Below are 25,578 nucleotides of genomic sequence, written 5' to 3' on the forward strand. Positions count from 1 at the left end.
CGGCAGGGAGTTACAGTGTAATAAATAGCGCAGCGGCGGAGAGGCTGGTATCCTGCGGGCACAGGCCCGGGCGGCGCGGAGAAGGCTATTAGCGGTTCTAATGAATGGCAGAGGAGATGTTATTACCGCCACAAATTCTGCTCCCTGATGATCGCACCGGGAGATTCTTCACTTCACCTTAAAGGGCCGGCTCGTAAATGACTGATCGGAGGGAGAAAACATTCAGGCGAGAGCCGCTCTGGGAGAAGCCGTTGCCTGGAGGGTCGCAGTTTTCTGACACGCAGGGTTAAACAGCGCGCTGGTGCAGAGGCCGCCGGAAGAGATCAGTCAGGGGAGAGGAGAGCTAAACCTGGCGACCAGAGATCCGTATGTAAAGTGCAAGTGCTGCCAAAAATTACAAGGAATAGGCACAACCTGTATATCCCATAATGGAGGGCCTCATTCACATGGTGGTACAATAGTTCAGGTAGTGGGACTCCTACACTCATAAAGCCTCTGCACTAAGGGAAAGGGCTGCCAAAAATTACAAGGCGCTACAATACACATAAAGGGGGGCATCATACACAGCCTTGAAAAATGATGATTGATGGCCATCTGGTGACCCTCAAAAACATTATGGGCGAGGGCCTGCTGGTGACCCTCTAAAGCATTAGGGGCGAGGGCCTGCTGCCGCTTTGGTGATGCTAGATAACATCATGTCCCCCTTCTGGTCTTGCACCGTTTTGCTCGTCCTCTCCACCTGAGGAATGAGGGATGGGAAGTTCTCTTTGTAGCAGGGATCGAGAAGGGTGAACACCCAGTAATCCGTGTTATCTAAAATGCATATAACGTGCGGGTCACGGGAAAGGCAGCCTAACATGAAGTCAGCCACGTGTGCCAGAGTACCAACAGGCAAGACGTCGATGTCATCATCAGGAGGATCACTCTCAATCTCCTCATCCTTTTCCTCCTCTTCTGCCCACCCAGGCTGAACATATGGAATCAAACTTCCATGGGTACTACCCTCTGTAGCGGAGGCAACCGTCTCCCGCTCCTCCTCTTCATCGTCCAATTCGCCCTGAGTAGACGGACTGAGGGTGGTCTGGCTATCACCCTGTGTACTGTCTTCCCCCATTTCCACCTCTTCCCCACGAACAGCGTCGTTCTTAATTGTGAGCAGCGAGCGTTTCAGTAGACACAGAAGTGGGATGGTTACGCTGATAATATCGCCGCTCACCATCTGTGTGGATTCCTCAACGTTTCTTAAAAGGCACCATGTTGCAGCTGGTATTCCACTACTGCCCTCTGCTGCTCACAAAGCCTGTGAAACGTGGAGTTCCAGCACGTGCTCACGTGGCACAACAGCCGGTGAGCTGGAAATTTCAAGCGCTGCTGCTCGTTGACAGACCGGCTGAAGCTGTCGATAACTGGTGTAAATGGGCACATACGCGGCGCACCTTCACCAGTGGCTCAGGCAAATTGGGGTAGGTTTTGAGAAACCGCTGAACCATTAACTTTAAGACATGGGTTAGGCATGGTATGCGTGTGAGCTTGCTCAGCTCCAAAGCCGCCAACAAGTTACGGCCATTATCAGACACAACCATGTCTGGTTCTAGGTTGAGTGGCGAGAGCCACAGCTCAGTCTGTTCTCTTATCCCCTGCCACAGCTCAGTCTGGTCTCGTATCCCCTGCTCTGCGGCGGTGTGCTGCTTGTCCCCTAAGCAGATCAGCTTCAGCGCGGCCTGTTGCCGCATCCCCACTGCAGTGCTGCACTGCTTCCAGCTACCCGCTGATGGCTGACTGGTGCTACACTGCTTCCAGCTACCCGCTGATGGCTGACTGGTGCTACACTGCTTCCAGCTACCCGCTGATGGCTGACTGGTGCTACACTGCTTCCAGCTACCGGCTGATGGCTGACTGGTGCTACACTGCTTCCAGCTACCGGCTGATGGCTGACTGGTGCTACACTGCTTCCAGCTACCCGCTGATGGCTGACTGGTGCTACACTGCTTCCAGCTACCGGCTGATGGCTGACTGGTGCTACACTGCTTCCAGCTACCCGCTGATGGCTGACTGGTGCTACACTGCTTCCAGCTACCGGCTGATGGCTGACTGGTGCTACACTGCTTCCAGCTACCGGCTGATGGCTGACTGGTGCTACACTGCTTCCAGCTACCGGCTGATGACTGACTGGTGGTGCAGGCGGATAAATTGGATGTGGAAGTGGAGGAGGAGAAGTGGGGGTTGGAGCCACTAATGTAGGTTTTGGCGGAAACCCTGATCGACCTAGGATCTGCAATCTTTGGCGTTGGTAGCACCTGTGCCACCCCAGGGTACGACTTGCTCCCGGCCTCCACAACATTCACCCAGTGTGCCGTCAGGGAAATGTAGCGTCCCTGGCCGAAAACACTTGTCCATGTGTCTGTGGTTAAGTGGACCTTCCCAGTAACTGCGTTGGTCAGGGCATGTTGATGTTAGGGGAAACATGTTGGTGTAAGGCGGGGACGGCACACCTGGAAAAATATGGTGGCTGGGGACGGCGCAACGAGGGACGGCCACCGACATGAGGCTGCGGAAGGCCTCAGTGTCCACAAGCCTAAATGGCAACATTTCCAGGGCCAGTAATTTGGAAAGCTGCACATTTAGTGCTATGGTCTGTGGGTGGGTGGCCGGGTATTTGTGCTTGCGTTCAAAGGCCTGGGGTATAGACATTTGGATGCTGCTCTGGGACACGGAAGTGGATGTGGTCGCTGATGGTGCTTGCGAAGGTCCAGGTGCAGGGTGGAGGCATCCGGGCCTGCGTCTTGGACAGGGGATTGGCCAGCACGTAACACAGGGGAAGAGGAGGCAGTGATGTGACCCGCAGACACTGATTGTGGACCCAGGCGTTCGGCCAACCTATTACGGTGCTTTGATGCCATGTGGCAGATCATGCTGGTGGTGGTGAGGTTGCTAGTGTTCACGCCCGGGCTCATTTTCGTACGGCACAGGTTGCAAATTACAATTCTCTTGTCGTCCGCACTTTCCTCAAAAAAGCGCCATATAGCGGAACATCTAACCCTAGGCAAGAGAGATTGCTGCAAGGGGGTGCTCCGGGGAACAGTTGCGGTGCTGCAGATCCCTCCCCCTCTGTACTGCTCTCCTCGCTCGTCTTTCCACCCCCGAAACGTGCGGGGAGGAGACTCGAGAATGGCGCTCGAGCACATGCGGTACTCGGCTGACTCCCGCCATGTGCCGAGCATGCTCGATCATCACTAGCTACAACGTCCCAGCAGAACAGATGTCAGGGCCCTGTGGGCTTCAGGGGCCCAATTTGTTTAAGCATGCTCAGTGGGTCCCCTAGGGTGGGTGGCGATGACCTCTTGGTGCCACATATACCTGGAGCCGGTAATGGGGGCACCACTGCAATGATATCCACAAATATATATTTTTGTATAATTTAAGATTTTGAAAAAAATAAAAATAGGAGTGGTGAGGTGCACGGAGGGCCCCCAAACATTCATTCTTTTTAAGAGGGGCCCCAGAAGAAGAAGGCAGGCATAGGGTTGCACCACCAATGAGGCCAGGTGGGCAGAGGCTGCAGTGACTGCTGGGTGTTACACGGAGTTACATTGTATCAATACTCATTATTCTGCCACAACATTGATTACATACATGGCGCTGGTTTGCAGGGTGTGTGGACAGGGGGCCCCATGTGGCCCTAATGGGCATCCGGGCATCTGAAGCTTGCTTCTCCAGTACCTATGGAAAGGCAGTGATGGAGCAATGTATCTGGGCAGCCTACGGTACATCATAAAAGAGATGGGCATCGGCAGAAGTTACTGGAAGGGGCATCACCCAACCTAAGGGCACCTAAGATGCCCCGATGCCAAGGAGACAACTGCTGGGCTCCTGCACCCACTGATGAGGATCAGCGGCGTGCCGGGTGCTGGATTAAAGGGAAGGGGAGATTTATAGTCCATCTGATAATCTATTATTCCTTTACTAGCTTTGTAGTTATTATTGGGACGTTAATGCAAAAAGAAAAATTAAAAATAAAAAATCCCCTCCCTGGGCGTCTTTGGCATTCACGGCGTGGCGGCGCGCGCTTGGCTTCCATCAGCAACTCTTGTTTTCTGAAACTGATGTAACAAATCTTCAACATGAAAATAAATACAATTAGAATCTGATGGGAATTCTGAGATCTGCGCTCTGAATGAAAATGAAAGTTCAGCGCAAAAAAGGGGCCATACGGCGCGCTGCGGCGCGGGGAGCCGGAAGAATACAATCCTCGCAACTGGATGGAGATCAGAGTCGGGGGATTTACAGGAGCAGAATTTGAACAGTCTTCAAAATGAAGCGGCAGGAAGGAATCCGAGCAGATGCTTCACCCTTTATTGTTTCCTATGTTGTTGACTAGTGATACTATTATTGGCTGCTGGGGGGCCACGTGGATATAAGGGGCCCCGGAGCCAGCCAATACCTATGAGACAGCAGCTAGAATTGCTTCCAGGTCTTCTTCATCTCCAGGTGCCACAACATACAGGGCCAACATGGTCAGTGTATGCGCAGTGGTGGCACCTGGAAGTAAAGAGGAGCAGTAAGTAACGGGGTCTGGGCAGGAGTCTAAATTCATTTTGGGGTCTTTTCTGAACAGTATTTTGGCCACATATGGCAGTACAGTATATCTCTGGGAGCATGTATGGCAACAACACAGTATATCTCTAGGGGCATATATATGGCAGCACAGTAAATCTCTAGGAGCACATATGGTGGCACAGTACTGTATGTATATCCTTTGATGAACATATAGCAGAACAGTATATCCCTGAGAGCATATGTGGTGGCACAGTATATCCTTAGACTGAGGCATCTATGACAGCACAGTATATATCTGGAAGCACAGCTATGGCAGCACAGTATATATCTGGAAGCACGTCTATGGCAGCACAGTATATATCTGGAAGCACGTCTATGGCAGCACAGTATATATCTGGAAGCACAGCTATGGCAGCATAGGATATATCTGGAAGCACAGCTATGGCAGCACAGTATATATCTGGAAGCACGTCTATGGCAGCACAGTATATATCTGGAAGCACGTCTATGGCAGCACAGTATATATCTGGAAGCACGTCTATGGCAGCACAGTATATATCTGGAAGCACGTCTATGGCAGCACAGTATATATCTGGAAGCACGTCTATGGCAGCACAGTATATATCTGGAAGCACTTCTATGGCAGCACAGTATATATCTGGAAGCACGTCTATGGCAGCACAGTATATATCTGGAAGCACAGCTATGGCAGCACAGTATATATCTGGAAGCACGTCTATGGCAGCACAGTATATATCTGGAAGCACGTCTATGGCAGCACAGTATATATCTGGAAGCACAGCTATGGCAGCATAGGATATATCTGGAAGCACGTCTATGGCAGCACAGTATATATCTGGAAGCACGTCTATGGCAGCACAGTATATATCTGGAAGCACGTCTATGGCAGCACAGTATATATCTGGAAGCACGTCTATGGCGACACAGTACTTTATATATCCTTTTATGCACATATAGAGAACAGTATATCCCTGGGAGTGCATAGGGCAGCACTGCTTTTCTCTAGGAGCATATATGGCGGCACAGTATATCACTTAGAGCACATATGCGGCACAGTACTGTATATCTCTTGATTCACATGTAGAAGCACAATATACCTCTAGGAGCACAGTTTATCTCTGGGAGTAGATATGGCGGCACAGTATATCATTGAGAGCACATATAGCAGGTTGCCCTGTCTCAGGAGGCCTGTGAGGTACAGCATGTCTACAGGACACAGTAGGCCACTGATGATCAATGCTCTGGGATGAAGGGATCAATTTCTAATTACACCCCTGCTATTGAGTAATATTACGTTACGGGTGTTTATTGCTTAAATGGCCATTCCCCGAGCCTTAAAGGGGTTTTCCAGGACAGATATTGATTGCCTATCCTCAGGATACATTTACAGGATCAGACGGTGGGTTCTCCCCTACCGATCAGCTCTCGGCTGCCCTGTGATGGAACATGCACAGCAGATGGAGCCAGAAGCAGAGAGCTCTGTGTGACGGCCGCGCCGGGTTACCGCAGCTCAGCTCCCACTCACTTGAGTTGGGCCGAGCATGCATGTGTATTGGGGAGGATCAGGAGAGAGTTTTCCGCCTATTGAGAGTAGAGTTACTCAATGTGTATGGCGGGCTTCAGAGACAAGGTCACCAAGCATGGCACTGGCAATGAAATGCGTTGTGTCTGTCATTTGATAGATGGAGGTTGTGGAGATGGAGGGCCCTGAGGACCTCTAACCCCCACCATGGAATCATGGACCTGCAGGAAAGACTATAAAGTTTTGTTCTGCAATCTGGAGATAGCACCATACTTGAATAATTTGGTTTCTCACTACAGGCCAAAGCATGTTGAAACCCTCCCGAGATGCGGCCTCCACCTCAGCGCTCTCACAGCCCCTCAGGTTGTTTCCGCAGAATTATGTCTTGGCTACAGACGCTTCCTCCTTCCGATCATAAAAAGCAGAAGCACCATGACTCTACTTACTGAGTAGTCGCACGCTGGAATTATATGAGCCGAGTTTATTGGATGCCAGGCATGTGTAATTCCCGTAATGCCTGGAGGTGACATTTGAAAACAGAAGCACGGACCAAGTCCTCTCGTTCTGGATCTTCATACCTTCTATTCCTGCATTCAGTCTGTCGAGGACGAGGCCGGGGCAGTCAGATGGGAAGATAAAGAAAAAGAAAATGTCATTGGAGCTGGCGTCATCATCTCAGTATAATCAGCTCATCATTTCATGCAGAACTTATAGAATCTGGAGATGTCAACTGAAAAGAGATGCTGGAGATGTTTCGTTGGGTGGTGAGACATCCTCCACATCACCGGGACCTGCTGTGGTACTTGGCAGATTTATATTTATTTAGAGTCATCCATTGATTTTTTAAGTCTATGGGTTGGAACTCTCTGGATCATTCATGGTTTAACACCACTCGTAACCCAACGCAACGTTGAGATTGGGTTAATGGTAGACCATGAATGGCCAAATGGGAGCAAAGCCATTAACCTCTCCTTGGTAGCTGACGACATATCTTTGTATATGGCATTCACTATGCACTTAAAAAAGGTCTCTTTCAGTTAATGGGGATGTGTAAGGGCACACATAGCATAGGTGAAACCATAGGAGGAACCCTAGGGTGTGAGGGCATCAAGTCAAGTTGATGACATTGTTCTCCAGGAACCTGTATGCAGATTAGCTCTTCTCCAGGAGGAAGAAAGCTGGCCCACCAGTGACACCTATAGGAAGCATCTGCACTATAAGTCAATGGACGACCACCTACCAGGCCTTGAAACATGGATAATAGCCGAACCAGAGACCCATCTCTAGATAGGTGTCTTCGGGTTCTCACCCCATGTCACCTTACAGAGTAGGGTGCTGCTTGACTAGAAGGGCCCTTAAATGTACATCTCTGGTTGTCATGTTTCCCCTTGTCAAGACCACCAGCTGTTGTTTGGAGTCTTATAGGCCAAGCAATGACTTCTAGGGTAGCTACCAGCTCATCTGCAAACATTTTTTCCCGGGGAGCATTGCCTGAGCTAAAGATTCACAACACCAGTTGGTGATCTCCCCATGGAGAACCAGTACTCCTAAAGTCCATGAACCTGCAAAGGGCTTCCCATCTCAATGGGCCCAATGCAGTAGGACACGAAGGTGGGCCACCACAAGGGTCACGCTGCTCTTCTCTTCTTAAAGGAATTCTTTAAAACCAGGTTGAGAGGAAATAAATGGCGTCCACCTCTCTCACTCACCGCTTATCATCTTTATACCATTCAAACTCTGCCACGGGTTCGGCCAACGCTTGGCAGCGAAGCACGGCTGGCTTCCCGACGGGAGACTGAGCGTTCTTAACATCGGTGATGAATGGGGGGTCTGAAGGGAAAAAATTTTACAAAAAGATTAAAATGGTTAAAAAACATTGAGTAAATTTTGGGGGGAAAAATAAAAATAAAAAAAACATTTGTAAAGTTAGCTTTTTAGGGGTGGTCACTTTGGGTCTTATATAGCAGTAGTATCTTGGAAGTATAAGGTGGTATAATATGTGCAATCTTTGAGACAGTATTTGGGCACTATATGGTGGTATTATGTGAGCTACATATGGCCATATTTTGGAGACATATGACAACATGTATGGCAAATGCAATATCTTGGAGCTACCTGATGGTATAATAGTATTATGTGGTCTCCTTAAAGAAGTATTTTTTTTAGCACAATCTGGTGGCATTTTGAGGACTTTTTTATGGTGGTAATATCCTTGAAATATATACAGTGGTAGCGTTAAGGGGATTCTTTAAGGCAGTATTATTCGGGCATTAGGTGGTGATATTATGAGGGCTATATATGTCAGTTTTTTCTTGTATGTATGTGGAGTCTTCAAAAAAGTATTATTTGGGCACTATGTGGTGGCATTATTTTATCGTAATTTGACGGCAGTTTCTTGTAACTATATGGCGGTATGAAAGCCTTTATGAAATCATTAGTTGGGCACTATATGGTAGGGTTAATGTGGGTTGCGTGTAGCAGTAGTATCTTGGAACTATATGGCGGTATGAAAGCCTTTGTGAAATCATTAGTTGGGCACTATATGGTAGGGTTAATGTGGGTTGCTTGTAGCAGTAGAGTCTTGTAACTATATGGCGGTATGAAAGCCTTTATGAAATCATTAGTTGGGCACTATATGGTGGGTTAATGTGGGTTGCTTGTAGCAGTAGTATCTTGGAACTATATGGCGGTATGAAAGCCTTTATGAAATCATTAGTTGGGCACTATATGGTAGGGTTAATGTGGGTTGCTTGTAGCAGTAGCATCTTGGAACTATATGGCGGTATGAAAGCCTTTATGAAATCATTAGTTGGGCACAATATGGTAGGGTTAATGTGGGTTGCTTGTAGCAGTAGTATCTTGGAACTATATGGCGGTATGAAAGCCTTTGTGAACTCATTAGTTGGGCACTATATGGTATGTTAATGTGGGTTGCTTGTAGCAGTAGTATCTTGGAACTATATGGCGGTATGAAAGCCTTTGTGAAATCATTAGTTGGGCACAATATGGTAGGGTTAATGTGGGTTGCTTGTAGCAGTAGTATCTTGGAACTATATGGCGGTATGAAAGCCTTTGTGAACTCATTAGTTGGGCACTATATGGTATGTTAATGTGGGTTGCTTGTAGCAGTAGTATCTTGGAACTATATGGCAGTATAATTGCTGGAGGCAGTATGAATAGTAGGTCCTTTAGGAGTCTTAGAAAGCTGAGTGATGACCGCCATCTACGTACACTCCCTGACTTCACAGTGTTTAAAGGGGAAGCGCTCTGTAATTGTTTCATTGATGTGTCTACATGTCGGTTACAATTGGAGCAATATTTTCTAATGTTTCTCTGAATTATTGATTTCAGGTTATAAATTTCCGCCGTTAGATCCCACGGTGTGAAAACGCTTTCCGCCTCTGAAGTAAAATATTATATTTACATTGTAAGTACGACTTTTATTTCCTTAATGTCTATAATGGGTTTCCCGCGGGAGCAGAAGCCGGCGAGCGCTCCCCGTTTTTCAGCGCTGGGATTGCAGTCGGCTGCAGCTTTGTGTCGTGTGATAGAGACAAATCTAGCGAGGAGACCATTCCGCCCGGTATCTATGGCCATCCCAAGCCGCGTCTCTGCTCTTTCTCCTGACATCTATGGCTGAGGGCTCGTGGCTGCTTCACCCGCTCATTGTAAAACGCCCTTTCATGTTCTTTATGTCCGCCATTTCCTTCGCATTACGCTCCTTTTTATGATTTCAGGCACATAATATGGACCCTCTTTCTATAAATAATACATCTGTTTCAGTCGACGCTGGCGCTGCGGCCGTATGTGGCCTTAAAGGAAGTAATACACATTTAATAGGATTATTGTATGACCTGGGGGGGTGAATACTTATGAAAGTGGGTGCAAAGAGAAAAGTAGTGATGTCCGGCTGATTTCAATGCATTCATTGGAAGTAACTTGCTCCAGGTAACAACCCCCATCATGCGCCATCAGTGATCCTGGAGTCTGATGAAATCAAGGGGTATGTACTCTACCATAATTCATTATGATCAGATATTTACATGGCTCTCTCTAGGATATAGTCATCATGCCTGGTCATCTGGGATGTCCCAATGATGACATCACCAGGGTAACTTCTCTACCTATGACCAGGCAGTGACATAGGCTTTCTAGGACCCAGAGGAGCCTGATCACCTGGGAAGCTCTAATGATGACATCACTGAAGCTAGTACTCTACCATATTAGCCTTAATGATGACATCACCAGGGTAACTTCTCTACCTATGATCAGGCAGTGACATAGACTTTCTAGGACCCAGAGGAGCCTGATCACCTGGGAAGCTCTAATGATGACATCACTGGAGCAAGTACTCTACTATATTAGCCTTACCCTGGGTTCAGACCTGAGCGTTTTACAGCGCGTTCCTACGCGCTGTAAAACGCTCAACACAGAGAAACCAATGATTCCCTATGGGAATGGTTCTCACCTGGGCGTTTTACAGCGCGTACGATCGCGCTGTAAAACGCCCGACGCTCAAACAAGTTCTTGAGCTTTTTTTGGGGCGTTTGTCGCGCGTTCCCGCACATAGATATTCGGGAACGCGCGACAATGTGTGCACCCCTGTCTCTGTATGCGCGATTGTAAACGCCCGTACAATCGCGCATACAGAGCGCTCGTTTCAGAACGCTCAGGTCTGAACCCAGGGTTAATGATGACATCACTGGAGCAAGTACTCTACCATATTAGGCTTAATGATGACATCACCAGGGTAACTTCTATACCTATGACCAGGCAGCGACATAGGCTTTCTAGGACCCAGAGGAGCCTGATCACCTGGGAAGCTCTAATGATGACATCACTGAAGCTAGTACTCTACCATATTAGCCTTAATGATGACATCACCAGGGTAACTTCTCTACCTATGATCAGGCAGTGACATAGGCTTTCTAGGACCCAGAGGAGCCTGATCACCTGGGAAGCTCTAATGATGACATCACTGAAGCTAGTACTCTACCATATTAGCCTTAATGATGACATCACCAGGGTAACTTCTCTACCTATGATCAGGCAGTGACATAGGCTTTCTAGGACCCAGAGGAGCCTGATCACCTGGGAAGCTCTAATGATGACATCACTGAAGCTAGTACTCTACCATATTAGCCTTAATGATGACATCACCAGGGTAACTTCTCTACCTATGATCAGGCAGTGACATAGGCTTTCTAGGACCCAGAGGAGCCTGATCACCTGGGAAGCTCTAATGATGACATCACTGGAGCTAGTACTCTACCATATTAGCCTTAATGATGACATCACCAGGGTAACTTCTCTACCTATGATCAGGCAGTGACATAGGCTTTCTAGGACCCAGAGGAGCCTGATCACCTGGGAAGCTCTAATGATGACATCACTGGAGCTAGTCCTCTACCATATTAGCCTTAATGATGACATCATCAGATTTTCCCAGTGACATCACACTCTCTCCGTAAAATGGAGATGACATGTTTTGTGATCACTATGATGGACTACTGGGGGAGTAGAGGTAGAAATACTTATTGCGTCCCCCCCAACCCCTAGAGAGGTGCCTCTTGCATGCAGCACTCACAGTTGACCGTGATCATCACTTTCTTGCTGTCGGGCAGGGACACTCCATTGGATGTGATGCACTCGTACTCTCCCGCCTGCTGTCGGTTGATTTCTGTAATCTCCAAGAGTTCGCCCTCGCTGGAAAACCCTTCTGTGGGGTGAAGGTGGGAGGGAAAGGTTTGGGGGATGGGCAGGATTGAGGGTTGTGGGGTAGGAATGAAAGACAAACAAACACTTACAACACAGAAACACAACATGAAAGTTATCACCTCCACTCACAGCTGAAGATAGAAAATATGTTTCTGTAAATCTAGGTAACCACACCCTGGGATACCGGTGCCGAGACATCGGAGGTACCAAGGCAAGGTGTACAGTCAACAAATGGACTGTGAAGGGGTTTCCTACACTTAGGACACATTGGTCCCAAAAGTAAAGTGAAGCCACCTTCAGGTGGCACCACCTCAAACCACCACCAAGACCATGAAGGGTCCATTGCTTCTTCATCCCCCTTTGGTTGACACTCGGGATGTTTCTTTACCCCTTTTCTCTACATCTGTAGAGACCTGGTGACCACATGAAACATCTACATGGAGTTTGCATGTTCTCCAAGTGTTTCTGTGGGTCACAAATAGACTGCAAAGTTAAAGGGGTTCTCTGATTTGTGCAATCCTGACTTGTTAGAAGGGTCCCTAGACAATATGCAGATCACAAAGTGTTTCCATGTTGGGACCTCCAGCGATCAGCTGTAATCTGAGGACAACCTGGCAGTAAGTGTTCCATTTCTCTGCAGCGCCACCCCAGGAGAAATGAAGTATTACACATTGCCCATTCACATCAGCGGGATGCAGTGCAGGACAGGTCCTCCGGAATGAGAGACGCTCTCCAAAAAGATCCAGAACAGAGGACAGCCCAACTTGTTCCCTCATAAAGTGTATGAAAATGGGTTTTCTAAAGTAGACAAGTCCTTTAATTGAGTTTCTGTGATATTGGCCCCGCGGAGCTGAGGTTAGGCTCCAGGGGTGACAGGTGCTCATATGAGGCACTGGGGCAATTAAAAATAGTCATGTGACTACGTGTTAATGAAGTCTATATGAAGTAATTCCTTATACATGACTCCAGGATTGGCCTTCTTTCTTCAATTTTGTCGATAAATTTAAAGGGGTTTTTCCGAGATATTTTAAGTGATGACCTATCCTCAGTATCTGATCGGTGGTGGTCCAACACAGGGCTCCCATGTGTTCATCAGATAAAATATCTCAGAAAGACCCTTTAAGGAGGACTTCTACCAAATCACCGCTCCCTTATTTTTAAAGAAATTCCCCTTTAAAATCCTTATCTGCTCTACATCTGGTAGGAATTCTTCACCCTTCCTGCATGAAGCAAAGCCTCAGCGACCCCAGGGTTCAGCGTGCAAGGTAGTCACCGAGGTTACGAGGGAACGGTAACAATGTTGCCAGTGGCGCTTGTTACAATGTAGCAGAAGATACTTTCCGCACACGGTGACAAACAATTTGGTAAATATGAAGTCGAACATTATAAAAAGATGCCTATTTCTCAAGACGGTTGGATGTCGCTGATATTTGTTGCCATGGAAACTTTTCAAAACTTGGCCTTTTAGGATATGAGCGGCCGGTGGCCTATGGTGAAGTGATGCCACACAGTGTGGCTGAAAGAAGGCACAACCAAGGGATTGGAGGGGAATTGTAGAAAAAGGGGAGCGAGACCCGGACACATGTCCATAAGGTGATTTACTATTAGGAATTCATCTGTCCCTGCCGTGACCACGTCTTCTAAAAGGCAGAGACCTCCTGCTCCAAATGTGAACGGCCGAGCTCCAGTTCTAGCTTCTTATCCCTTTAAAATGTTCCCACTGAGAGAACTGAAAAGAAGACGGAGCAAAGCAAGACATGTCAGGAGTCAGTTCAGACAGAGACACTGCAAGGAGGCAGAGAGGAGAGGCAGAGATGGGAGGAAGAGATGGGAGGAAGAGACGGGAGAAAGAGATGGGAGGCAGAGACGGGAGGCAGAGACGGGAGGAAGAGACCGGAGGCACAGACGGGAGGAAGAGACGGGAGGCACAGACGGGAGGAAGAGACGGGAGGAAGAGACGGGAGGAAGAGACGGGAGGAAGAGACGGGAGGAAGAGAAGGGAGGAAGAGACGGGAGGCACAGACGGGAGGAAGAGACGGGAGGAAGAGAAGGGAGGAAGAGATGGGAGGAAGAGATGGGAGGAAGAGACGGGAGGAAGAGACGGAAGGAAGAGACGGGAGGCAGAGACGGGAGGAAGAGACGGGAGGAAGAGACGGGAGGAAGAGACGGGAGGAAGAGACGGGAGGAAGAGACGGGAGGCAGAGACGGGAGGAAGAGACGGGAGGCAGAGACGGGAGGCAGAGACGGGAGGCAGAGACGGGAGGCAGAGACGGGAGGCAGAGATGGGAGGAAGACATGGGAGGAAGACATGGGAGGAAGACATAGGAGGAAGACATGGGAGGCATAGACATGAAGCAGGAGGCAGATGTGTGAGCAGAGGTGAGAGGCAGAGATGTAAGACATAAGACAGAGATGTGGGGCAAAGGCAGAAGGCCGAGACAAGAGGTTTAGATGTGAGGCAGAGACAATAGGCAGTGATGAAAGTCAGAGACGTAGGACACAGACATGACACAGAAACATAAGGAAGAGATGGGAGGCAGAGTACAGAGGTAGAAAGTGGGACAGAGACAAGAGGTAGAGATGTGAAGCAGAAGCAGTAGGAGAATATGGGGAAAAGATATTGGGCATGAGGTAGAGAAGTGAGGCAGAGACTGGAGGCAGAGCCGTGAGAGAGAGATGTTGGCCAAAATGTAAGTCAGATACATGGGGAAGAGAAATGAGGTAGAGAGTTGAGGCATCAACAAGAAACAGAGACATAGCTCAGAGACATGAGGCAGAGATGAGAGGCAGGATCCTTATCAGCGGAAATGATGACAGGTGGGGGTCATTCTCCAGGACCCTCATGGATATAATCCGGCCCCTTGGACGGGACATTTCATTAATGATTGCTGCACGCTGATTGGCTGGAGGAGATATTTGCATATTCATCCAGGGCTGTGATCTGCAACCTGTGACTCTCCAGCAGGTGCACAACTACGTCAGGGGATGCTGGGAGTTGTAGCTTTGCAATAAGTCACATGCTGCTGATTACTGAAGTAGGCAACGACAATTTGAGCAATTTTCCGATCACCTCTAATTATATTGGGGAATTGCTACTTAAGCGATTCCCTAGTGATGGATAAGTATAGCATCGCCCTGATAAGTGGGGCCTGAAATCACCAGAAATAAATGGGAGGCTCCGCTCTTCTTAGCGCACATGTGTCTGGCTCGCCTCGCGCTCAGGGCCGGGGATGATGTATACGTTTAATGCATTGCTCTAATACATCAAACCAGAGACACTTGGCTGATAATGTATGGCTATAATGCATCACTCACACCCCTGATGTATGGCGCCCCTCCTCCTCCTCCGCAGCGCTCCTGTCTCTCTGTCCTCAGAGCCTCCTCTTTTATAGATGTCACAGCACTGGCACCAGGGACCCTCCTGAAGGGATAATGCAGGGACAGATGGATGGGTGCTCCCGCGTTTTCCTCTTGGAAACTACTCAGAAGAAGTGGCGGCATCGCGGCCTGGACCCCTACCATCCGCGGGGGCAAATGCTGCAGTGCCGGCCTATATGGGCACATTCACATCTCCATTTCCAGTATTACTTTCCTTCTGCAAGCACATGCACTGCCATAACTATACACAGACTAGTTTAGGGAATTGTATGCTGGAGTCCCCCTTTAGAAAGCACCAGTTAGCAGGGTCAACCCCATTAAACCAGACATACTGCTTGGCAGGGTTGACCCTGCTGATTAAAATGATACCTGTTTTGTGAAAATCGGTTGCAGCGTTCCTGAGAAAAAAACACTTTTATTCTTTATGTAAATGAGGGCTTCGGTGCACTGAGGGGCGGGGCCTAGCTCAGCTGTCCAGCGCTGGCCACACCCCTCTGTGTACTGAGGCCTTTACTTGCACAAAGAATAAAAGTCTCTTTTCTCAGGAACAACATAACTGATTATCACAAGACAGGTATCATTTTAAGCAGCAGGATCAACCCTACCAAGCAGGGTGTCTGGTTAACTAGGGTTGATCCTGCTGACATATGCCCTTTAAGTCAAAAAAACATGTCAGTAGCCTAACACATTACAGTAAACCTCTCCTTTACAATCGGAAGCAGTCAGGGATGTCCACAATTTCGGACCTACAAGTGCCGCCAAGCTCCCTGATAACATTACGGGATTGCTATTTAGGCAATTGACCCACACTGAACCAGATACAAGCAAATCTCAATGCAAAGATCTACAAACCATCACTGTGTGGAAACTGGAAACCACAGCAAAGTCTGTCAAATGATTCTGCCACAAATGATTCTGCAACAATGTAACAAGCAGCTTTATGCCACTTCTCTGACACTGCGCATGCGTGCTACCTGACGTGGCCTGCCCATCCTGCACTGATATGGCGCACACTTCAACATCTAGGGTCACTTGTCCACTTTGTAGCAGGATATTAAATCCTAAATCATACCTGGAGGCGGATGGGAAGGTCTCAGAGTCTGTCCTCCATCTGACCATAACTATCTCTCTTGTGACAAGCAGATATATTTCCAGTGCGCTGGGACCGCAACATGCAAATCTCTTCAGGGCAAAACTGGAAAATTGACTTTTTGCTCTCCTGCCCCCAAAAACCCTTGGCCTACTTCCGTTTCATTCATGACATCCTAATGATCTGGACCGACTCTGAACATGAACTGATAAAATTTCATGAACAATTCAACAAATTCCATCCCTCCGTAAACCTGACCCTCAACTATTCACACACAGAGGTCAGCTTTCTGGACACCACCATAAAACTTCAAGACGGCTCAATACCGACATCCCTGTATCGGAAACCTATTGATCGGCCTACATACCTTCCACCCCAAACATATCATCTATAGTCAGGCCGTCAGATATGACCGAATCTGCTCCAGCCCATCAGACAGGGACGAGCATTTACAACATCTGAAAAGGATGGCTTCAACTGAAGATCAGATCACAAGAGCCACCAAGATCCCCAGAAGTCAACTTCTCCAATACAATGAGAAGAAGCAGAATCAGCGCGTACCTCTGGTGGTGACCTACAACCCACAACTAGAGGTACTGAGGAAAACTGTCAAAAAGTTACACCATGTCCTACGTAAGGATGAACGACTAAAAACAATCTTCCCAGATGCCCCCCTTACTAGGTCACCGACAACCTCCAAATCTAAGGAATACTCTGATCAGATCAAGTTGAAGGCCACGAACCTCAGAACGAGGAACCATCCCTGTAATATCAGAAGATGCAAGACCTGTGCCCGTATAATGACAGCAGATAAGATCCGGACCCCAGCACCGGGCAGGACTAAGATCCCGGGACATTCGCGTCTTTTACATCTAAGGCCTCTTGCACACGACCGTACGGCTTTTTATGTATTTTGCGGTCCGTTTTAAACAGATCCGTTTTTAATTTTTTTTGTTTCAGTAATGTCTCCGCTTCCATTCCGTTTTGCCATTCCATTTCTCCGTTTGTGATCCATTATTTGCAGATCGCAAACAGAAACGGAAGCATACAATAATGTTTAAACAGTAAGTTGGGCTGGGTATAACATTTTCAATAGATGGTTTCGCAAAAACGGAACGGATATGGAAGACATACGGGTGCATTCCGTATGCATTTGTTTTTTTTTCGCGGACCCATTGACTTGAATGGAGCCACGGATCGTTATTTGCGGGCAATAATAGGACATGTTCTATCTTTGAACGGAACGGAAATACGGAAATGGAATGCACACGGAGTACCTTCCATTGTTTTTGCAGACCCATTGAAGTGAATGGTTCCGCATACGGACCACAAACGGAACACAAAAAAACGGAATGGAAACGGAAAAAAAAAACGTTTGCCTAAGGCCTAATGCACACAAACGTATTTTATTTCCGTATATGTTCCTTTTTTTTGCGGACCGTATGCGGAACCATTTATTTTAATAGGTTCGTGAGCATTCCGTTTCCATATGTCCGTATTTCCATTCCGCAAAAAATAGAACATGTCCTATTGTTGTCCGCATTATGGACAAGGATAAGGCCCCATTCACACGTCCGCAATTGCGGACCCATTCATTTCTATTGCGGACCCATTCACCGTGCGGCCCGGCTCCGGAAATGCGGACCCGCACTTCTGGGTCTGCATTTTGTTCCCCCAAAAAATAGAACATGTCCTATTCTTGTCTGCAATTGTGGACAAGAATAGGACATATTCTTTTAGTGCTGGCGATGTAGGGTCTGCAAAATGCGGAACGCACATTGCCGGTGTCCGTGTTTTGTGGATCTACGGATCCGTGGAGCCGCAAAACACGTGATGGACGTTTGAATGGATCCTTATACTGTTCTATTAAGGGGCAGCTGTTCTGTTCTGCAAAATACAGAATGCACACGGATGTAAGGCGACTTTCACACCTGCGTTAGGTGCGGATCCGTCTGGTATTTGCACTGACGGATCCGCACCTATAATGCAAACGCTTGTATACGTTCAGAACGGATCCGTCTGCATTATTCTTTTTAAAAAAAGTCTAAATCAAAACGGATCCGTCCTGACTTACACTGAAAGTCAATGGGGGACGGATCCATTTTAAACTGCACCATATTGTGTCAGTGAAAACGGATCCGTCCCCATTGACTTACATTGTAAGTCAGGACGGATCCGTTTGGCTCCGCGGATCCGTTTTTGCTGACTGCAAAATACATACGGTCGTGTGCATGAGGCCTAATGTTGTGTATCGGATTCTCTGCACTAAATGTCCTGTTGGAGGCCTCTACGTTGGAGAAACAGGACAGAAATGCAATGCAAGGATGAGGTCTCCCCGCCGCACAATTAGGGTCCATTCACACGTCAGTGGTGTACTGCGGATCCGCAATACACCGGCCGCACATGGTCGGCACTAAATACAGAAGTCCTATTCTTGTCCGCAGCCGCAGACAAGAGTAGGACATGCTCTATTTTCTTACAGAGCTGCGGACCGGAAATGCGGATGTGCTCTCCGCATCCATCCCGTCCCCATAGAGAATGAATGGGTCCGCAGAATTGTGGACGTGTGAATGGAGCCTTAGAGAGAAGAAGCTGCACTTTGCTGGGGCCCCGGACAATGAAGAACACAGGAAAGTTCTCATAGTAAAAGGTAACGTCAGATCCCAAAGAGCAGAAGAATTTGGGAATACAGATTTATAACGCTGCTTAACACTTTGTATACTGGACAGAATTTGTCCCCGGGATTTATGACACCCTACAAGATCTAGAGTTTTCTACAGACGTAGTCGGGGCACCCGGTCTCTGAGAGAACATCAGTTCAGAGACCACAAAGCTTTCCCAGCCGTATCTGTAAGATAATTCCGGACTCGTTCTCAAGCTCTTTGATAAGTTGTTCTGTTATTTCTCTAATGTCCACTCATTCCCCCGGGTCCCTGTTCTTATTGTACATATATTGCTGTTTCTTCATATACCCTTGTAGTCGCCTGATGAAGGGACGGGTGATGTCCGGAAAGCTCGCTGTGTCACATCATTACTTCTGTTTTTGATAAAGGTATGAAACCTGCACTGTCCTAAAGACCCCGTCTCTGTAGGACTAATGTACCCGGCGCAGAGCTTCCCGCGTCTGAACGCTGTCCTATTAATCCGGAGCAGGCGGCGCTCATATCCCACCATAGGCCGGATCACAGCTGCACGCCGCCGCCGCCGCCTCCTGATATCCAGCATATTGTAGACACCACAATATCCTGTGTTCATCCAGAATCCAGATGTGCTCACAATATGCCAGCGATCACACAATCCTGACGGCTCTATAGATCCAGGATGAAATGAATGCACGAGCACAACACAGAATTATCCTCATCATTATACCAGAGCCGCGCCGAGCGGGGGACGGATCCGAGGAGAATGCAATTCTGGTATATTCAGCACAATCCCGCAATGCTACAACCCCCAACATAACCATAATGCAATTCTATAGAGACAACTACAACCCCCAACATAACCATAATGCAAGTCTATAGAGACAACTACAACCCCCAACATAACCATAATGCAATTCTATAGAGACAACTAAAACCCCCAACATAACCATAATGTAATTCTATAGAGACAACTACGACCCCCAACATAACCATAATGCAATTCTATAGAGACATCTACAACCCCCAACATAACCATAATGCAATTCTAAAGAGACAACTACAACACCCAACATAACCATAATGCAATTCTATAGAGACAACTACAACCCCAACATAACCATAATGCAATTCTATAGAGACTACTACAACCCCCAACATAACCATAATGCAATTCTATAGAGACAACTACAACCCCCAACATAGCCATAATGCAATTCTATAGAGACTACTACAACCCCCAACATAACCATAATGTAATTCTATAGATACAACTACAACCCCCAACATAATCATAGTGCAATTCTATAGAGAACATCACAACCTGCAACACAACCCTAATGCAATTCTAAAGAGACAACTACAACCCCCAACATAACTATAATGCAATTCTATTATACTTCATACACAGAGCAGTAAGCCCCCCCGCCCGATATGACCAGACCACTAGACCTGACACTACAACCCCCAACATGATCATACTGCAATTCTGTTATACTCCATACTTATAGCACTACAACCCTCAGCATGACCTACCGCTGGACATGACCATACCACAATTGCATTCTACCCTATACATACAGCACTACAACCCTCAGCATGAGCCGAACACTGGACATCCCCATAACACAGTTCTATTATACTCTATACCTAGAGAACTACAACCCCCATCATGATGTAAATATGATTATATCCGGGGTGGGACTTTTTTCCGTTTCCTGTTGCCCGCGCCCCTCCCCCCATAGTCCCGACATCTCTTCACGTCCACAGCCACCTATCCGGGGTGACCGCGGCCTCCGGACGCCCTCACCTCTCAGCTGCTTCCAGGTCACGGTCGGTTCCGGTTTTCCCACCGCCAGACACATGAGGTTGACGTTACTTCCCTCGTTGACGGTGATGCTGGCGGAGATGTTCACGATTCTGGCCGGAACTGCAAAAAAACATGAAAAAGAACAGAATCTTTATAATTAATTCTTGGTCACTAGAAATCCTCGTGTCGCCATCTATCGGGAAACCGCGGGCAATCGCTGTACTGCGCCGCGGGATACGTGAGCGCTATACAAAGGAATAAAATAAGTCCACACCCGTTTTGCTGCAGGTTTTTGGCGCGTGCGGCTTTTTACGCATTACTAGAACATGCTTTGACTTGTAAAGATCGCGCAGCAAATAACCCCACCGCCAAACCCGCAGCAAAACGCAGTAAGACCGGTGCGTTTACGGTTTTCTCCTGCATTTCCAATGCAAAAATTCCATGCAAAAAGTGAGAAAAAATCCAGGAAAAAACGCCACGTGTGAACCCAGCCTTAGATTTGTCACAGAGGAGAGCGCGCTAGACTTGTGTCCGGACGTTTGCCACAATGTATCAGCGCAGGGAAATGTATCAGTCGGGAATCCAGACCGTTTTACGGCTCTGTTCACATTTCCGGTAATTTTTTCTGCTCTATCATAGAAAAAATAATAATGAAAAAGTCAGAGCGCCGGATCGGTCTTGTGATGGACCCCAAGGACTTGATAATGGATCTGGCGGATTGTCCTCGTGTTGGCGAGAAGAGCAGCGGGCCGCGCTGTAACCTCCCAGAGGAAATGTGGGCAGAGCCCAACTCATCCTGGATTGTCTAGACTGCATGTGAGTAATGAAGAATGTTGCCATTCACTGACAGCAAGCGGAAATCTGGAAAATGACAAATTCAAACATAAGGACTCGTTCGCACGAACATTTTTTGCGTTCCGTATACGAAACCATTCACTTCAATGGTTCTGCAAAAAAAAAATAGAGGTTACTCCGTGTGCATTCCGTTTCCGTATATCTGTTCCGCAAGATGATAGAACATGTCCGCATCACGGACAAGGATAGTAGTGTTCTATTAGGGGCCAGCTGTTCTGCTCCACAAAATACGGAATGCGCGAGGACGTCATCCGTATTTTTAAGGATCCGTGACAAGAATAGGACATGTTCTATTGTTTTGCGGAGCTGGAAGTTCGGGGGCCGCGGAACGGAAGTGTGCTGTCCGCATCTTTTGCGGCCCCATTGAAAATGAATAGGTCCGCACCCGTTCCGTATAATCCGGACCATTCATACGGACGCCTGACCTGCAGGGGCACTGTTACACACTGATCTGTGGGGCCCCAGGGGACCCGGGATGTGAATATGAGCTGCCCATTTATGAATTCCACAAATAATGAAACATTGTATCTCTTGATTTGTTGCTATTTGTGTCGGTTATAATAATAATATCGGAATTCTGCCTCCGGGACGGTTTAGTGCAGCTGCCGACAATGAGACGCGGGTATAAAGTGCAGGCGGAATCTACGGCTTTTATTGTTACCTTCCTGATGTATCGCTTCGTAAATGGCTTCGTAAATGGCTGACGAAAGAGACATAAAAGACAACAAAACAATAAAACAAGCAGCAAAGCAGCCGATCCCCGGCTTCCCCGGCGCCCAGAAGTGGAGCCGCCTGCGCTGAGGGGTCCGGCACAAGGTCTCGGCTCCGTCATCCATGTCAGTACAACAGGCACCGCTGGGGCTGGTCTTAAAGGGGTTGTCCAAGATTTTGATACTGACAGCCTATCCTCATGAAAGGTCATCAGTATCTGATGGGGGGATCTGACTCCCAGGACCCCCACCGATCAGCTGTTTGAAGAGTCAATGTCATGTGGTCTGTGCGAAGCTCAACCCCATTCCAGCGAATAAATAATGAAAATCCGACATAATTTCGTCCATGACAAACTGAAAGCCAGAACCAGCCGCGCACTGCTATTATGTTACATTCATTATATTGTTCTTTTAAGTTATGATATATCCATTGCATTATACGGTATTATGTTATATTATATCCATTGCATAATATTATGTTACATTCATATAATACTGAGTGTATAGTATTGGTGTATACTATATGTTACATTATATTGCTATATACATTATACGGTGTTACTTTATGTTCTGGTGCATCCATTGTATTATATTGTTTTACTCTCTATATGATGTTATATGTTATATTATATTTACTGGATTATATGATATAATCTAAGTTATATTTCTGGACGCACTAAATTGACTGATAATAACCAATGTGCAATGGGGGGGGGGGGGTCAGCACCCGGTGTAGAGGACCCGTCACCTCTCCTGACATCTCTGTTTTAGGCCTTTTTTTCGTTTATGTTCCGTTTTTTGCTTTCCGTATACGGAAAAAAAAACGGAAGGTACTCCGTATGCCTTCCGTTTCCATATTTCCGTTATTCTGTTCAAAGATAGAACATGTCCTATTATTAAGGACAGTACTGTTCTATCAGGGGCCAGCTGTTCCATTCCGCAAAAAAAACGGAATGCGCACGGACGTCATCCGTATTTTTTGCGGATCCGTTTTTTATGGACTGCGAAATACTGAAAAAGCCACACGGTCGTGTGCAAGAGGCCTTAGTAAATACTTGCATGCTCCATAAAGTAATAACTCTGGGGCATCTTGTGCCATAACTCTGTGTTGTCTGTTCCTCTATTATTCCTCCTAGAAATGTACAAGTAAATTGACAACTGGGTGTTAAAGTCCCCTTTGTCCAAGGAGTGTGTCCTGCACAATCTGACACTGGCAGCACTGGTCGGACAACACCAAAGTGTGCAGAGACACGGCCCCAACTGGTAACGCCTGAGGATATTTCTATGGATAGCACAACCTATAGATGCTCCAGAATTCCTGGGGAATACAAGTGTTTACAAAAACAGGTCCCCTTTAATTTTAAAGGATAACTGTCATATTTTCATTTAAAAAAAAATCAATGTTAGCATATGTTACTGCTGCAGCAGCATTGTACATAAAGCAATCCTTTGTTTCTTCACATACCACTGTTTTCCTTGAGTTTTTCCCTTAGTTATGGCTGTTTAAACATTTACAATATGAGGACCTTCTCAAGATGGCTCCTCTGCCAGTTCTCTGAGGCCAAATCTGCTTTCCCTCACTTCCCATACACACTTGCTGTAGCCAGCAGCTTCCTGCCAGCCAATCAGATTGGATTACTGAGAGACACGCCCCCTCACTCTGAAGCCTAATGCAGGCAGGCAGTGTGAAGGACCGCCCCTCCGCCTTCTGTTTATACTAAAGGGAAGACAGACAAGCCCTAGCAACGGTCTTTTAAGGGAGCAGTGGAAAGGGACAGAGGACATTAAAAAAAGCTGTTATTATAAGGTAATTACAGATCTTTTGACAATCATTGACAGACTAACTCAGGTATACAAGCCGAGCTCTAATAAACTAGCAAATGAAAAAAAATATGACAGTTACCCTTTAACCACCTCCGGACCACCTAACGCACATGTGCGTTCCGGAGGTGGCAGGCTGGCGCACAGTCACGCATCGGCGCGTCATCTCGCGAGACGCGAGATTTCCTGTGAACGCGCGCACACAGGCGCGCGCGCTCACAGGAACGGAAGGTAAGCGAGTGGATCTCCAGCCTGCCAGCGGCGATCGTTCGCTGGCAGGCTGGAGATCCGAATTTTTTAACCCCTAACAGGTATATTAGACGCTGTTTTCATAACAGCGTCTAATATACCTCCTACCTGGTCCTCTGGTGGTCCCTTTTGTTAGGATCGACCACCAGAGGACTCAGGTAGGTCAGTACAGTCGCACCAAACACCACACTACACTACACCCCCCCCCCGTCACTTATTAACCCCTTATAAACCCCTGATCACCCATGATCACCCCATATAAACTCCCTGATCACCCCCCTGTCATTGATCACCCCTCTGTCATTGATCACCCCCCTGTCAGGCTCCGTTCAGACGTCCGCATGATTTTTACGGATCCATGGATACATGGATCGGATCCGCAAAACACATGCGGACGTCTGAATGGAGCCTTACAGGGGGTGATCAATGACAGGCGGGTGATCACCCATATACACTCCCTGATCACCCCCCTGTCATTGATAACCCCCCTGTAAGGCTCCATTCAGACGTCCGCATGCGTTTTGTGGATCCGATCCATGTATCCATGGATCCGTAAAAAATCATGCGGATGTCTGAATGGAGCCTTACAGGGGGGTTATCAATGACAGGGGGGTGATCAGGGAGTGTATATGGGTGATCACCCGCCTGTCATTGATCACCCCCTGTAAGGCTCCATTCAGACGTCCGCATGTGTTTTGCGGATCCGATCCATGTATCCATGGATCCGTAAAAAATCATGCGGATGTCTGAATGGAGCCTTACAGGGGGGGTGATTAGTGACAGGGGGGTGATCACCCTGATTACCCTGATCACCCCCTGTCATTGATAACCCCCCTGTAAGGCTCCATTCAGACGTCTGCATGCGTTTTGTGGATCCGATCCATGTATCCATGGATCCGTAAAAAATCATGCGGATGTCTGAATGGAGCCTTACAGGGGGGGTGATCAGTGACAGGGGGGTGATTACCCTGATCACCCCTGTCATTGATAACCCCCCTGTAAGGCTCCATTCAGACGTCCGCATGCGTTTTGTGGATCCGATCCATGTATCCATGGATCCGTAAAAAATCATGCGGATGTCTGAATGGAGCCTTACAGGGGGGGTGATCAGTGACAGGGGGGTGATCACCCTGATTACCCTGATCACCCCCTGTCATTGATAACCCCCCTGTAAGGCTCCATTCAGACGTCCGCATGCGTTTTGTGGA

The 25,578-nt window shown here is 47.6% G+C and overlaps 1 protein-coding gene across 1 annotated transcript in view; it reads right to left on the reverse strand.

Moving 5' to 3' along the window:
* Positions 1–25,578, reverse strand: part of IGLON5 (IgLON family member 5) — a 414,181-nt gene that overhangs the window by 38,261 nt on the left and 350,342 nt on the right. Inside the window, exons 4-7 of the mRNA XM_044277736.1 lie at positions 20,736–20,855; positions 11,688–11,819; positions 7,810–7,930; positions 6,547–6,698 (exon numbers count right to left, since the gene is read on the reverse strand). Coding sequence (XP_044133671.1) covers positions 6,547–6,698; positions 7,810–7,930; positions 11,688–11,819; positions 20,736–20,855 — 525 coding nt within the window. The remainder of the gene's footprint in view (positions 1–6,546; positions 6,699–7,809; positions 7,931–11,687; positions 11,820–20,735; positions 20,856–25,578) is intronic.

The sequence above is a fragment of the Bufo gargarizans genome, chromosome 2, assembly GCF_014858855.1.
Source record: "Bufo gargarizans isolate SCDJY-AF-19 chromosome 2, ASM1485885v1, whole genome shotgun sequence".
NCBI lineage: Eukaryota > Metazoa > Chordata > Amphibia > Anura > Bufonidae > Bufo > Bufo gargarizans.